The sequence below is a fragment of the Scyliorhinus torazame genome, chromosome 2, assembly GCF_047496885.1.
Source record: "Scyliorhinus torazame isolate Kashiwa2021f chromosome 2, sScyTor2.1, whole genome shotgun sequence".
Lineage (NCBI taxonomy): Eukaryota > Metazoa > Chordata > Chondrichthyes > Carcharhiniformes > Scyliorhinidae > Scyliorhinus > Scyliorhinus torazame.
Window position 1 is genome coordinate 89,620,386 of NC_092708.1, and position 14,122 is coordinate 89,634,507.

The 14,122-nt window shown below is 48.5% G+C and overlaps 1 protein-coding gene across 1 annotated transcript in view; it reads right to left on the reverse strand.

Moving 5' to 3' along the window:
* Positions 1-14,122, reverse strand: part of ttc21b (tetratricopeptide repeat domain 21B) — a 143,297-nt gene that overhangs the window by 51,263 nt on the left and 77,912 nt on the right. Inside the window, exon 19 of the mRNA XM_072473910.1 lies at positions 11,721-11,827. Coding sequence (XP_072330011.1) covers positions 11,721-11,827 — 107 coding nt within the window. The remainder of the gene's footprint in view (positions 1-11,720; positions 11,828-14,122) is intronic.

The following is a 14,122-nucleotide window of genomic DNA, read 5'->3' on the forward strand; positions in this document are numbered from 1 at the left end:
ACAAAAATATTCATATTTTAATTGTTCATAGATACATAGAAGATAGGAGCAGGAGGCCTTTTCGCCCTTCGAACCTGCTCTGCCATTTATCACGATCATGGCTGATCATCCGACTCAATAGCCTAATCCTGCTTTCTCCTCATATCCTTTGATCCCATTCGCCCCAAGTTCTATATCTAGCCGCCTCTTGAATACATTCAATGTTTTCGCATCAACTACTTCATGTGGTAATGAATTCTTTTTTAAAAAATATATATTTTATTAAAGTTTTCAAACACAATTTTTCCCCCTTACAAATCAACAAAAACGGTAACGTGATAACTGATAGATAACATTGTTTAAATAAAATAGTGAACTAACAAAATAGTGCTCCCCCCGCCCCTTCAACCCATCTAGAACACAAACAATTTACCCCCCCCCCCGGGCTGCTGCTGCTGGCTATCTATTTTCCCCCTAACGTTCCGCTCGATAGTCGAGGAACGGTTGCCACCGCCTGGTGAACCCCTGAGCCGATCCTCTCAGCGCAAACTTCATCCGCTCCAGTTTTATGAACCCTGCCATATCATTTATCCAGGCCTCCACGCCGGGGGGGTTTCGCTTCCTTCCACATGAGGAAAATCCTACGTCGGGCTACTACGCAAAGGCCACAATATCGGCCTCTTTCACCTCCTGCACTCCCGGCTCATCCGCTACCCCAAATATAGCTAACCCCTAGCTTGGCTTGACCCGGACCTTCACCACCTTCGAGATCACTCCCGCCACTCCCCTCCAATGCCGGACATGACCAAAACATGTGTGTGGTTCGCCGGGCTTCCCCCGCACCTCCCGCACTTGTCCTCCACTCCGAAGAACCTGCTCAACCTCGCTCCCGTTACGTGCGCTCTATGTAGCACCTTAAATTGGACCAGGCTAAGCCTGGCACACGAGGAAGAGGAATTTACCCTACTTAGGGCATCAGCCCACAAATCCTCCTCAATCTCCTCCCCGAGCTCTGCTTCCCATTTTCCTTTCAGTTCCTCTACCAGCTCCTCCCCCTCTTCTCTCATCTCCCGGTATATTTCGGACACTTTGCCCTCTCCGACCCACCCCCCCGAAAGCACTCTATCCTGGATCCCCTGTGTCGGGAGCAGCGGAAATTCCCTCACCTGTTGTCTCGTGAACGCCCTCACCTGCATATACCTAAAGATATTCCCCGGAGGCAGCTCATACATTTCCTCTAGCGCTCCCAAGCTCGCAAACGTCCCATCTATAAATAAGTCTCCCACTCTCCTAATTCCTGCCCGGTGCCAGCTCTGGAACCCTCCGTCCAACCTCCCTGGGGCAAAACCTATGGTTGTTCCTGATCGGGGACCACACCGAGGCTCCCAGCACACCCCATATCGCCTCCATTGCCCCCAGATACGTAATGTTGCCGCCACCACTGGGTTTGTAGTAAACCTTTTCGGGTAGAGCGGTAGTGGCGCCGTCACCAGCGCTTTTAAGCTTGTTCCTTTACAGGACGCCATCTCCAGCCTCTTCCACGCCGCTCCCTCTCCCTCTATCATCCACTTACGGATCATCACCACATTGGCGGCCCAGTAATAGTCGCCCAAATTCGGCAACGCCAGTCCCCCTCTGTCCCTGCTACGTTGCAGGAACTCCCTCCCTCCCTCCTGTGGGCCTTCCCTGCCCACACGAAGCTCATGATGCTCCTATCTATTTTTTTGAAAAAGGCCTTAGTGATCAATATAGGGAGACATTGAAACACAAATAGGAACCTCGGGAGGACCATCATCTTAATCGCCTGCACTCTGCCCACCAGTGACAGCGGCTGCATATCCCACCTTTTGAAATCCTCTTCCATTTGCTCCACCAGCCGAGTCAGATTGAGTCTGTGTAAGGTTCCCCAGCTCCTGGCTATCTGAATCCCCAGGTATCGGAAGTTTCTTTCCACTCTCCTTAGCGGCAGGCCATCTATCCCTCTACTCTGGTCCCCAGGGTGTATCACGAAAAGCTCACTCTTTCCCATGTTAAGCCTATATCCCGAGAAATCTCCAAACTCCCTCAATATCTGCATAACCTCTGTCATCCCCCCCACTGGCTCCGCCACATACAGCAGGAGGTCATCCGCATAGAGTGACACTCGGTGTTCCTCTCCCCCTCTAAGCACCCCTCTCCATTTCCTGGAGCCTCTCAGCACTATGGCCAGTGGTTCAATTGCCAGCGCGAACAGTAATGGGGACAGCGGGCATCCCTGTCTTGTTCCCCTGTGTAGTCGAAAATACTCCGACCTTTGCCGATTTGTCACTACACTTGCCATTGGGGCCCCATAGAGAAGTCTAACCCAGCTGACAAACCCCTCCCCGAACCTCCTCAGCACCTCCCATAGATACTCCCACTCTACCCTATCAAATGCCTTCTCTGCATCCATTGCCGCCACTATCTCTGCCTCCCCCTCTGCTGGGGGCATCATTATTACCCCCAATAGCCGTCGCACGTTGACATTCAATTGTCTCCCCTTTGCGAACCCGGTCTGATCTTCGTGCACCACCCCCGGGACACAATCCTCTATCCTCATAGTCAGCACTTTTGCCAACAACTTGGCGTCCACATTCAGGAGCGAGATAGGCCTATAAGACCCGCATTGCAGCGGGTCTTTATCTCGCTTCAGGATCGCCTCCGACATTGTCGGGGGTAGGGTCCCCCCTTCTCTGGCCTTGCTAAAGGTTCTTACCAGCAGCGGGGCCAACAAGTCCATGTTTTTCCTGTAAAATTCCACTGGGAACCCGTCAGGTCCCGGGGCCATCCCTGCCTGCATGTTCCCCAGCCCTTTGGTCACCTCGTCCACCCCAATTGGCGCCCCCAGGCCTGCCACCTCCTGCTCCTCCACCCTCGGGAACCTTAGTTGGTCCAGAAACTGCTGCATCCCCTCTTTTCCCTCCGGGGGTTGGGACCTAGATAACCTCTCATAAAAGGTCTTGAATACCTCATTTACCTTCCCTGCTCTCTGCACCGTGGTTCCCGTTTCATCCCTAACTCCCCCTATAACCCTCGCCGCTGTCCTCTTACGAAGCTGGTGGGCCAACAGGCGACTCGCCTTTTCCCCATATTCATATCTCATCCCCTGTGCCTTCCTCCACTGTGCCTCTGCCTTCCCTGTGGTCAGCAGGTCAAACTCCGTCTGGAGTCTTCGCCTCTCCCTATATAGTCCTTCGTCCGGGGCCTCCACATATTTTTTATCCACACTCAAAATCTTCCCCAGTAATCTTTCCCTCTCTTTGGCCTTTGTTTTCCCCTTGTGAAGCCTGATGGAGATCAACTCTCTCCTGACCACCGCCTTCAGCGCTTCCCATACTACCCCCACTCGGACCTCCCCCTCATCATTGGCCTCCAGCTACCTTTCGATACATCCGCGCACTCTTCCACAGACTCCCTCATCCGCCAATAATCCCACATCCAGTCGCCAGAGTGGACGCTGTTCCCTCTGCTCTCCTAGTTCCAGATCCACCCAATGTGGGGCATGGTCTGAAACAGCTATGGCCGAGTACGCCGTTCCTTCCACCCTCGAAATCAGTGACCTTCCCAAAACGAAGAAATCTATCCGGGAGTATACATTATGGACATGGGAGAAAAAGGAGAACTCTTTGGCCAGCGGTCTAGCAAATCTCCACGGATCCACTCCCCCCATTTGGTCCATAAACCCCCTAAGCACCTTGGCCGCTGCCGGCCTTCTTCCGGTCCTGGATCTAGATCTATCTAACCCTGGGTCTAGCACGGTGTTGAAGTCCCCCCCCATTACCAGGTTTCCTACCTCCAGGTCCGGGATGCGTCCCAGCATCCGCTTCATAAATCCCGCATCATCCCAGTTCGGGGCATATACGTTGACCAGCACGACCTCCATTCCCTGCAGTCTGCCACTCACCATCACATATCTGCCCCCGCTGTCCGCTACAATGTTCCTAGCCTCGAACGGCACCCCCTTCCCCACCAATATGGCCACCCCTCTATTCTTTGCGTCCAGCCTTGAGTGGAACACCTGTCCCACCCATCCTTTCCTTAACCTAACCTGGTCCGCCACCTTCAGATGCGTCTCTTGAAGCATGGCCACGTCTGCCTTCAGTCCTTTTAAGTGCGCGAACACTCGGGCCCTCTTAATCAGCCCATTTAGGCCTCTCACGTTCCACGTGATCAGCCGGACTGGAGGGCTGCCCGCCCCCCATCCCTGTCGACTAGCCATCACCCTCCGTGGGCCAGTCCCACGTCCCGGTTCCGCGCACCCACCCGTCCCCCAGGTGGCGCATTCCCGCCTCGACCACCTTTTCTCTTACCAGCTCCCTTTCGATCACAGCAGCAGCAACCCAGTTGTTGTCCCGTCCCCCCCCCCCCCCCCCCCCCCCGCACGATCCCCATCTAGCATGGTTACTCCCCCCATATTGCTTCCGAAAGTCAGCTGACCTCAACTGACCCCGGCTTCTCCCGCTCTCTCCTTGACCCCCCGTGTGAGGAACTTCCATCCTCCTTGCGCCTATCTTCCCGCCATCATCTCTCTGGCGCGGGAAAAGAAAAAGAAACCCCGCGCTTTCTAGAACCTACCGCCCCGTTCCCATTCCCCATCTCCCGCCTGTGTCTCTTTTTCCCCCCCACCGGCGCCCACATTTCTCAGTGTCCCCCCTCCCCAATTTACACCTCTATACATCAGCATTGTCGTTTCCCCTCCAACATCAGTCCCTCAGTTCTGGTCCAGTTTCTCTTTTTGAATGAAGGTCCATGCTTCTTCCGACGTTTCAAAATAGTAATGTCTATCCTGGTGCGTGACCCATAATCGCGCCGGCTGCAACATCCCGAACTTCACTTTCTTCTTATGCAGCACCTCCTTGGCTCGATTGAAACTCGCCCTCCTTCTCGCCACCTCCGCATTCCAATCCTGATACACTCATACCACCGCATTCTCCCATCTGCTATTTCGTACCTTCTTGGCCCATCTCAGAACCACCTCTCTGTCATTGAGGCGGTGAAATCGCACGATCATCGCCCGAGGTGGTTCTCCAGCCTTTGGTCTCCTCGCAGGGACCCGGTGGGCCCGTTCCACATCCAAGGGGCCCGAGGGGGCCTCAGCTCCCATTAGCGAGCGTAGCATCGTGCTCACATAAGCCCCGCCGTCAGTTCCTTCCACTCCCTCGGGGAGACCCAGGATCAGGAGGTTCTTTCTCCTTGATCTATTTTCCAGGACTTCAATTCTTTCGATGCACTTCTTATGGAGCGCCTCGTGTGTCTGCATTTTGACCGCTAGGCCCAGGATCTCATCCTCGTTGTCCGTTACCTTCTGCTCCACCACACGGAGCTCTATCTCCTGGGCCTTTTGTGTCTCTTTAAGCCCCTCGATTGCCTGTAGCATCGGGGCCAGCACCTCCTTTTTTAGCAGCTACACACACCTGGTCCGGTCCCCCATGTCGCCTGGGCTCCCTCCGACGCCATCTTGTTCCTTTCTTTCCTCTGCCGCTGCCCTCGAGGATTCTCCGAGATCTGGCCGCCGCCGCCGATCTTTTTCTTTACCACTGGGGGGGGGGGGGGGGGGGGGGGGGGGGGGGGGGGACTCCCCATTGCTTCACCCCACACCGGGTTTCGTCAAAAAGAAATTTTCCCGTTGGGGCTCTTAAAAGAGCCCGAAGGTCCGCTGGAGCCGCCGAAACGTGCGGCTTAGCTGGTCATCGCCACAACCGGAAGTCCGGCAATGAATTCTATAGGCTCACCACTCTTTCGGTGAAGAAATGTCTCTTCATCTCTGTCCGAAATGGTTACCCTGAATCCTCAGACTGTGACCCCTGGTTTTGGGCACACCCACCATCAGGAACCATCTTTCCTACATCTACCCTGCCTTGTCCTGTTAGAATTTTATAAGTCTCTATGAGATCCCATCTCATTCTTTTGAACTCCAGCAAGAACAATCTTACCTAGTCTATCTCTCCTCATACGAGAGTCCCGCCATCCCTGGAATCCCACGAGAGCAAGAACATCCTTCCTCAGAAAAGGAGACCAAAACTGCATACAATATTCCAGGTGTGGCCTCACCAAGGCCTTGTATAATTGCCATGATGTGGAGATGCTGGCGTTGGACTGGGGTGGGCACAGTAAGAAGTCTTACAATACCAGATTAAAGTCCAACAGGTTTGTTTGGAATCACTAGCTTTCGGAGGAAGCTGAGGAAGGAGTTGCGCTCCAAAAGCTAGTGATTCGAAACAAACCTGTTGGACTTTAACTTGGTGTTATAGGACTTCCCTGCTCCTCTACTTGAAACCTTGTGCAATGAAGGCTAACATACCAAGAGCCTTCTTTCGCCCCTGCTGCACCTGCAAGCTTACCTTTAGCGACTGGTGCACAAGGACATCCAGGTCCCACTGCACACTGCCTTCTTCCAATTTACACCATTCAAATACTAATCTGCCTTCTTGTTTTTGCTTCCAAAGTGAATAACCTCACACTTATCCAAATTGTACCACATCTGCCATGGATTTGCCCACTTGCCCAACCTGTTGTTGCCAACCTGTTGTACGCCTCAATTAAGTCACCTCTTAACCTTCTTCTCTCTAAGGCAGTCGAAACACTTGTCAAGAGGAAGAAGGAGGCTTATGTAAAGATGAGACATGAAGGTTCAGTTAGGGCGCTCGAGAGTTACAAGTTAGCTAGGAAGGACCAAAAGAGAGAGCTAAGAAGAGCCAGGAGGGGACATGAGAAGTCTTTGGCAGGTAGGATCAAGGATAACCCTAAAGCTTTCTATAGATATGTCAGGGATAAAAGAATGACTAGGGTAAGAGTAGGGCCAGTCAAGGACAGTATTGGGAAGTTGTGCTTGGAGTCCGAGGAGATAGGAGAGGTGCTAAATGAATATTTTTCGTCAGTATTCACGCAGGAAAAAGACAATGTTGTCGAGGAGAATACTGAGATTCAGGCTACTAAACTAGAAGGGCTTGAGGTTCATAATGAGGAGGTGTTAACAATTCTGGAAAGTGTGAAAATAGATAAGTCCCCTGGGTCGGATGGGATTTATCCTAGGATTCTCTGGGAAGCTAGGGAGGAGATTGCTGAGCCTTTGACTTTGATCTTTAAGTCGTCTTTGTCTACAGGAATAGTGCCAGAAGACTGGAGGATAGCAAATGTTGTCCCCTTGTTCAAGAAGGGAAGTAGAGACAACCCCGGTAGCTATAGACCAGTGAGCCTTACTTCTGTTGTGGGCAACATCATGGAAAGGTTTATAAGAGATAGGGTGTATAATCATCTGGAAAGGAATAATTTGATTTGAGACAGTCAACATGGTTTTGTGACGGGTAGGTCGTGCCTCACAAACCTTATTGAGTTTTTTGAGAAGGTGACCAAACAGGTGGATGAGGGTAAAGCAATTGATGTGGTGTATATGGATTTCAGTAAAGCGTTTGATAAGTTTCCCCACAGTAGGCTACTGCAGAAAATACGGAAGCATGGGATTCAGGGAGATTTGGATCAGAAATTGGCTAGCTGGAAGAAGACAAAGGGTGGTGGTTGATGGGAAGTGTTCAGACTGGAGTCCAGTTACTAGTGGTGTACCACAAGGATCTGTTTTGGGGCCACTGCTGTTTGTCATTTTTATAAATGACCTGGAGGAGGGCGTAGAAGGATGGGTGAGTAAATTTGCAGATGACACTAAAGTCGGTGGAGTTGTGGACAGTGCGGAAGGATGTTACAAGTTACAGAGGGACATAGATAAGCTGCAGCGCTGGGCTGAGAGGTAGCAAATGGAGTTTAATGCAGAAAAGTGTGAGGTGATTCATTTTGGAAGGAATAACAGGAAGACAGAGTACTGGGCTAATGGTAAGATTCTTGGCAGTGTGGATGAGCAGAGATATCTCGGTGTCCATGTACATTGATCCCTGAAAGTTGCCACTCAGGTTGAGAGGGTTGTTAAGAAGGCGTACGGTGTGTTAGCTTTTATTGGTAGAGGGATTGAGTTTCGGAGCCATGAGGTCATGTTGCAGCTGTACAAAACTCTGGTGCGGCCGCATTTGGAGTATTGCGTGCATTTCTGGTCGCCGCATTATAGGAAGGATGTGGAAGCATTGGAAAGGATGCAGAGGAGATTTACCAGAATGTTGCCTGGTATGGAGGGAAGATCTTATGAGGAAAGGCTGAGGGACTTGAGGCTGTTTCCGTTAGAGAGAAGAAGGTTAAGAGGTGACTTAATTGAGGCATACAAGATGATCAGAGGATTGGATAGGGTGGACAGTGAGAGCCTTTTTCCTTGGATGGTGATGTCTAGCACGAGGGGACATAGCTTTAAATTGAGGGGAGATAGATATAAGACAGATGTCAGAGGTAGGTTCTTTACTCAGAGAGTAGTAAGGGAGTGGAATGCCCTGCCTGCAACAGTCGTGGACTCGCCAACGCTAAGGGCATTCAAATGGTCATTGGATAGACATATGGACGATAAGGGAATAGTGTAGATGGGCTTTAGAGTGGTTTCACAGGTCGGCGCAACATCGAGGGCCGAAGGGCCTGTACTGCGCTGTAATGTTCTATGTTCAGATCATGCAGTAGGATCCCTGCATTCTCGTCACAGTTCATCCTCCCACCCAACTTGGTATCATCTGCAAACTTTGAGATGATCATTTTGTTCCCTCATCCAAATCATTACTATATATTGTGAATAGCTGGTGTCCCAGCACCGATCCCTGTGGCACCCCAATAGTTACTGCCTGCCAATCTGAAAAGGACTCATTAATTCCTACTCTTTGTTTCATCTCTGCCAACCAGTTTTCTATCCACCTCAATACACTTCCCTCAATCCCCTGCGCTTTAATCTTGCACAATAATCTCTTATGCGGGACTTTGTCAAGCGCCTTCTGAAAGTCCAAATATTCCCTTTCGACTGGCTTCCTTTTGTCAACTGTACTAGTTACATCTTCCAAGAATTCCAACAGATTTGTCAAGCATGATTTCCCCTTCAGCACATGACTTATTAAACCGCTAATATGAGGTACAATGATAGACTGTTTTTTTTTTTACACAAAGACCAACAAATTACTTTAAACTTTAGCTTGCTGAAAACAAGGATTCATTTGAGCATTACATTGACAAATAATTGCAATTTGAAGCAGAATTTATGCTGTCCCCATTTTTCCAAAAGCATTCTATCAAGCGTGCTGTCAAACAGAACAAATCAAGCAAATGTAATAAGTAACTTCAAATAATAATGACATGCTTTTCTTAGGGGCAGCACACTGGCACAGTGGTCAGCACTGCTGCCTCAAAGTGCGAGGTATCCGGGTTCAATTCCGGCCTTGGGTGGCTGTCTGTGTGGAGTTTGCACTCCCCCCCCCCCCCCCCCCCCCCCCCCCCGTGCTAGTGTGGATTTCCTCCGGGTGCTCCGGTTTCCTTCCACAGTCCAAAGATGTGCAGGTTAAGTGAATTGGCTGTCTTAAAATGCCCCTTGGTGTCCAAAAGTTGAGACTTGGCTAGGGATAGGGTTTGGGTGTGGGCCTAGGTAGCGTGCTCTTTCCAAGGGCCGGTGCAGACTCGATTGGCCGAATGGCCAACTTTGGCATTGTAGGGATCCTATGATTAATAAATGTGAACTCTTTAGTTCATCCAACATTTATATAACCAAATAAAGGAACATGTACTCTAACTTACATGACAAGCAATAGAACTGGAGGATCAAAAAATATCAGAGGGACACCAAAGAAAATTTCAAGATTCTACAGAGATTCAGAATAGCTAAGAATTCCGACTAAAAATATATGGATATGAGAAATACCTATTCGATCCCATGCAGGGAATCTGGTTGCAGATTAGTTTATGATGTATTTAAACAACCAAGGGGAATGGGTTAACATGGTCTGGAACACTGTACTATGTCTAACTAATTGGAAATTAGCAGAGATATTAGTTTCTGCAAATCAGAATGACAATAGAGAGGCAGTAGATTATGAATTAGTCAAAAGTGACATGAGAGATTTAATTAACAATTTATTTAAGCTAAGAGAAGATAACAACAGGGTCTGATGGGTATACATCGAATAATCTTGAGGGAAATTGGAAAAGTCATAGTCGAGGTCCCAGAAATTAGATTTCAAGATTGTGTACGCAATGATGTGTGCCAGAAGACTAGAGAGTGGCCAAGCATTTTTTTACAAAGAGAAACAAGGGGAATAAAGAACAAGCAATTTAACAGCTTTCGAAGAGAAAATAATTAGTTGAGAATACATATTTCAGAAAGGAAGATTTTGTGTTTGACAATCATGAACAAGTTCCTTGAGAAGGTGACACGTACGATAAATTGGGGATGGGAAACACAGTGGATGTAGTCTACGTTCAAAGACTTTGACAAAGCACCACACAGGAGACTTGGAAACTATTCAAGGGTTTGGAATTTGGGAAAGGAAAGCTATATGGAATAATTCCTATTTTTTACTGCTTTATTTCAAAAACCGATGCACTGGACTGAGTTCAACAAGAGCACTAAGTTTTAAAATCAACAGATGAAGACACTGAAGAAAAACAAATGAAATAATAAAAAGGCAGAAGATAAAGATATTTTAAACTCATGAAGATAATTAGAGCATTGAATATCCAAAAGCTTTACTTTGCTCCCAGAAAATGATAAATAGAGTACATGATTAAAGCCTTAGGTTACTTTAGATGTTAAGCTGTTATGAATGAATGCTACCAGGCAGCATAAATTCAGACTTGAATTATATTTATAAAATAAATGGAGAGATTCCTGCTTGAACAGGAAGTAAAGGAACACTGACCATGTACCACAACATGAGGAAATAAAAACTAACCCGAATAGGTCCTAGATTCAAATTTAAACCTCAATAGCTTGAATCAATTTTTGTTATTCTTACCTTGATTAAATTATACATCTGTCATATCCAGTATGCTTAAAAAGTATTTGACAGATTTGATAGGGTTGTTCAAAATCATTTAGCATTTTGTTAAAAAGAAAGAAAAACTGTACTCTGTGGCTGCTGGATCGGCCCTGGAGGAACTAAATTTAAGATTTAAATAGACCGGAGGGCAGTTGAGGAGAAATTACTTTCTGCATTGAGTCATGGTGATCTGGAATGCAATGCCTGAAGGATTGGAGAAAGCAGGGTCAGCAGTAACTTTCAAAAGTGTGTGTGCTACATATTTCAAAAGTGTAGGGAAGTGAGACAAATAGATAGGTTCTCCTCAAAACCGGCAGAGTGGGTTGAGTGGCGTGCTTCTGTGCTGTATGAGTCTATGATATCTATAGCACTATAATATGAAAAAGCCAGAAAATATGGACACAAAAAAGTAATTTTGCCATATTTTTATTTTTGTACAAAGATTTTATGCACTCTAGTAATGCATTCTAATTTGAGCAAAGGAAGATAATGCTATTAAAGAAACATGATTAGGGCATTCATTTCACCATACATATTGGGCAGGATTCTCCAGCCTCCCATTCGCCTGCTTCTCAGCGGCGGGGGTAGGGCGCCGTTCGCAGTCTGTGAGTTTCTCTGCTCCGGACACTGTCAGGGAATTCCCATTGAAGCCCCTGTGCTGCTACGAAACTTGCAGGCAGGGGTGCGCTGACGGGGGACCAGAGAATCACGCGACCAGCGAACAGCCAGAGAATTCTGGCCATTGACCTTGCAGGCATTATTTGAAGATTTTAAACTTAAAAAAAATTAAATTACCTATCAATATGCAGACAAATAATAAACAAAATAAAGTCTATTCACCCTCTGCAATGCTAGGATGGCATCATCAGTCTTCTCCTTCTTACTGTACATTTTTGCAAGAAGCATCAGATATCGTGCATCTTGCATTAAAGCTTGAAGGTCACTCACTGTAAAAGATTGAAGATCCAAAATATGATATAAAAATAAATTTTGTTCTCTTATTAATCACACAAACAAATCTTCCAAACCCCAAACCACTACCATCTACAAGGGCAACAGCAGCAGATACCTGGGAACCCCACCACCTGGACGTTACCCACCATCCTGACTTGGAATATATTGCCGTTCCTTCACTGTCGCTGGGTCAAAATCCTGGAACACCCTGCCTAACAGCACTGTGGGTGTATCTATACCTCAGGAACTGCAGTGGTTCAAGAAGGCAGCTCACTACCATCTTTGGAAGGGCAACTAGGAATGGGCAATGAATGATGACTTAACCGGCGATGCCCAAATCCCATAAATGAATAAAAACAAGTAATTTCTGTTTTGTAAATTTTACTCAACATTGGACGCAATTCTCCGGAAAGATTTCTAGATGTTGTAGCGAGCGGAAATTGCCGCGAGCCTCCCGGCACTTGGCCCAGCGAGGCCGGCAATGCTATTCAACGTTAATTGCTCCACTTAACGAAGCTTCACAGGCTCCTCGCCGCAAACGAAGGCTCGCCAGCTGATTCGCCGGGACCACGCTAAAAAGATCGAGCAGCACCTAAGCTGCACTTGGTGTGCCAGATATCAGTATCCTAACCACCTTCGAAGAGCCTGCCCTGGAGATGACCGGTGTGGCCAAGGACAGGGCGTTCATCAATGCAGAGGCTGACGGATGCCGCAGAGGTGAGGAACCACCTGGCCCCCGAGGACCTGTCAAACGTTGTTATAGCCTTCCTGACTGACCCATCCCTCTCACATTCTCCCGCAGGTCTTTCAGCCAACGGCACCGGCCCATTCCAGCTGGCACCCTCTCCAGTCTGGCATGAGACCACTCAGAGAAGAGCTCCGAGGATGCCACCATACTAGCCATATTATAGCTGTTACCCCCATCCTCCACCAGCGCAGATACATGCACCTCGGTGGGACATTAGTGGACAGGCTTCTGGGGGCACAATCTGGTGAGGACCACACTGCTGCTGATGTACATCAGGTGAAGGCAGGAACCACCAGGCGAGACAGCAGTCGGTGGTCTGCTGGGTCCCAGACTGATGCTGAACCTGTGGAAGAGGTCATCCTGGAGACGTTAAGGTGCGGCCGGGACATTCAGTGGGAAATGTCAGAGTCACTCCAGCAGATCCATAGCCACTTGGAGGAGTTCCAGCGGCTATGGCCGCAGGAGATATCACCAGCAATGCGTGGCATGGATGCCAACACTGCTAGGATGGCGACTGCTGTGGAGAGACTTGTGGAGTGCAAGACGTCAGCACCATTAGTGAAGGTGTCCAAGGTGTCGTGCAGTTGGTGATGGCCATGGCAGAGGGTGTCAGCAGTATGTCTGCCTCTCTGGGGGATGTCACCCAGTGCCAGGCTGACCTTGATGAGGTTCTGTGGGAAATGTCCCGCTCACAGATGGGAATGGTCGAGGGGCGGCAGAGCTTGTCCAAGTCATAAGTGGCCATTGCCGAGGCACTGTAGGGCATGGCCCAATCACTGAGGAGCATCGCCGAGGGCATCGTGCAATGGTGTAGACCAGGGGATATCATGGCAGAGCCAGACTATGCACGGGCATCATTTGCCTGTGAGCAAAGATGGGTACTCACCTCCGCGGCTCCCCACAGAAGCCATTCTCCGGGTTCACATTTGTCAAAAGCAGTACCAGCAGGACCACTTGCTGGAGAGGCCACTGGCTGTTGGGAGGCCGTTGGATACGGAGCGTCTCGAGTTAATTATATGGAAATCGGGCTTAAGTGGTGATAACTGGTTTCTCGCCACCCTACGGCGAGATCTCAATTTTGCCTATGGGAGTGGGTCGGTTGCATCACAAACTGTTTGGCGCCTAGCACGGTTCTCATTTTCTGCCTCACCCGCTATTCACTGGTCTCGTTTCACTTGAGCGATAGCATAGCGAGGCTGGAGAACTGAGCCCATCATTTATCACATTTTCCTTCATCCGCTTCTATTTCACTATCTATTTAACCTGTTCGCAGGACAACTGCCTATCTTGAAAGTTTCTACTTTTGTGTCATCCAGCAATAAATGATGAAAAGGATTTCATGAATGAAACAGGTTCATTATTCACTTAACAGTTATTACAGCCTAATAAATGAACTATTTGTGAATTCAGCATTTTAACTAAATTATGGGACAGCCTTTCAATTTGCCACCTGGGTATAATAAAAATAAATCTGTATTACAAATTGACTTCCTGTTACAGAAACCGAATGATTTTCACCTTCAGTTAAAGGTGGGACAGA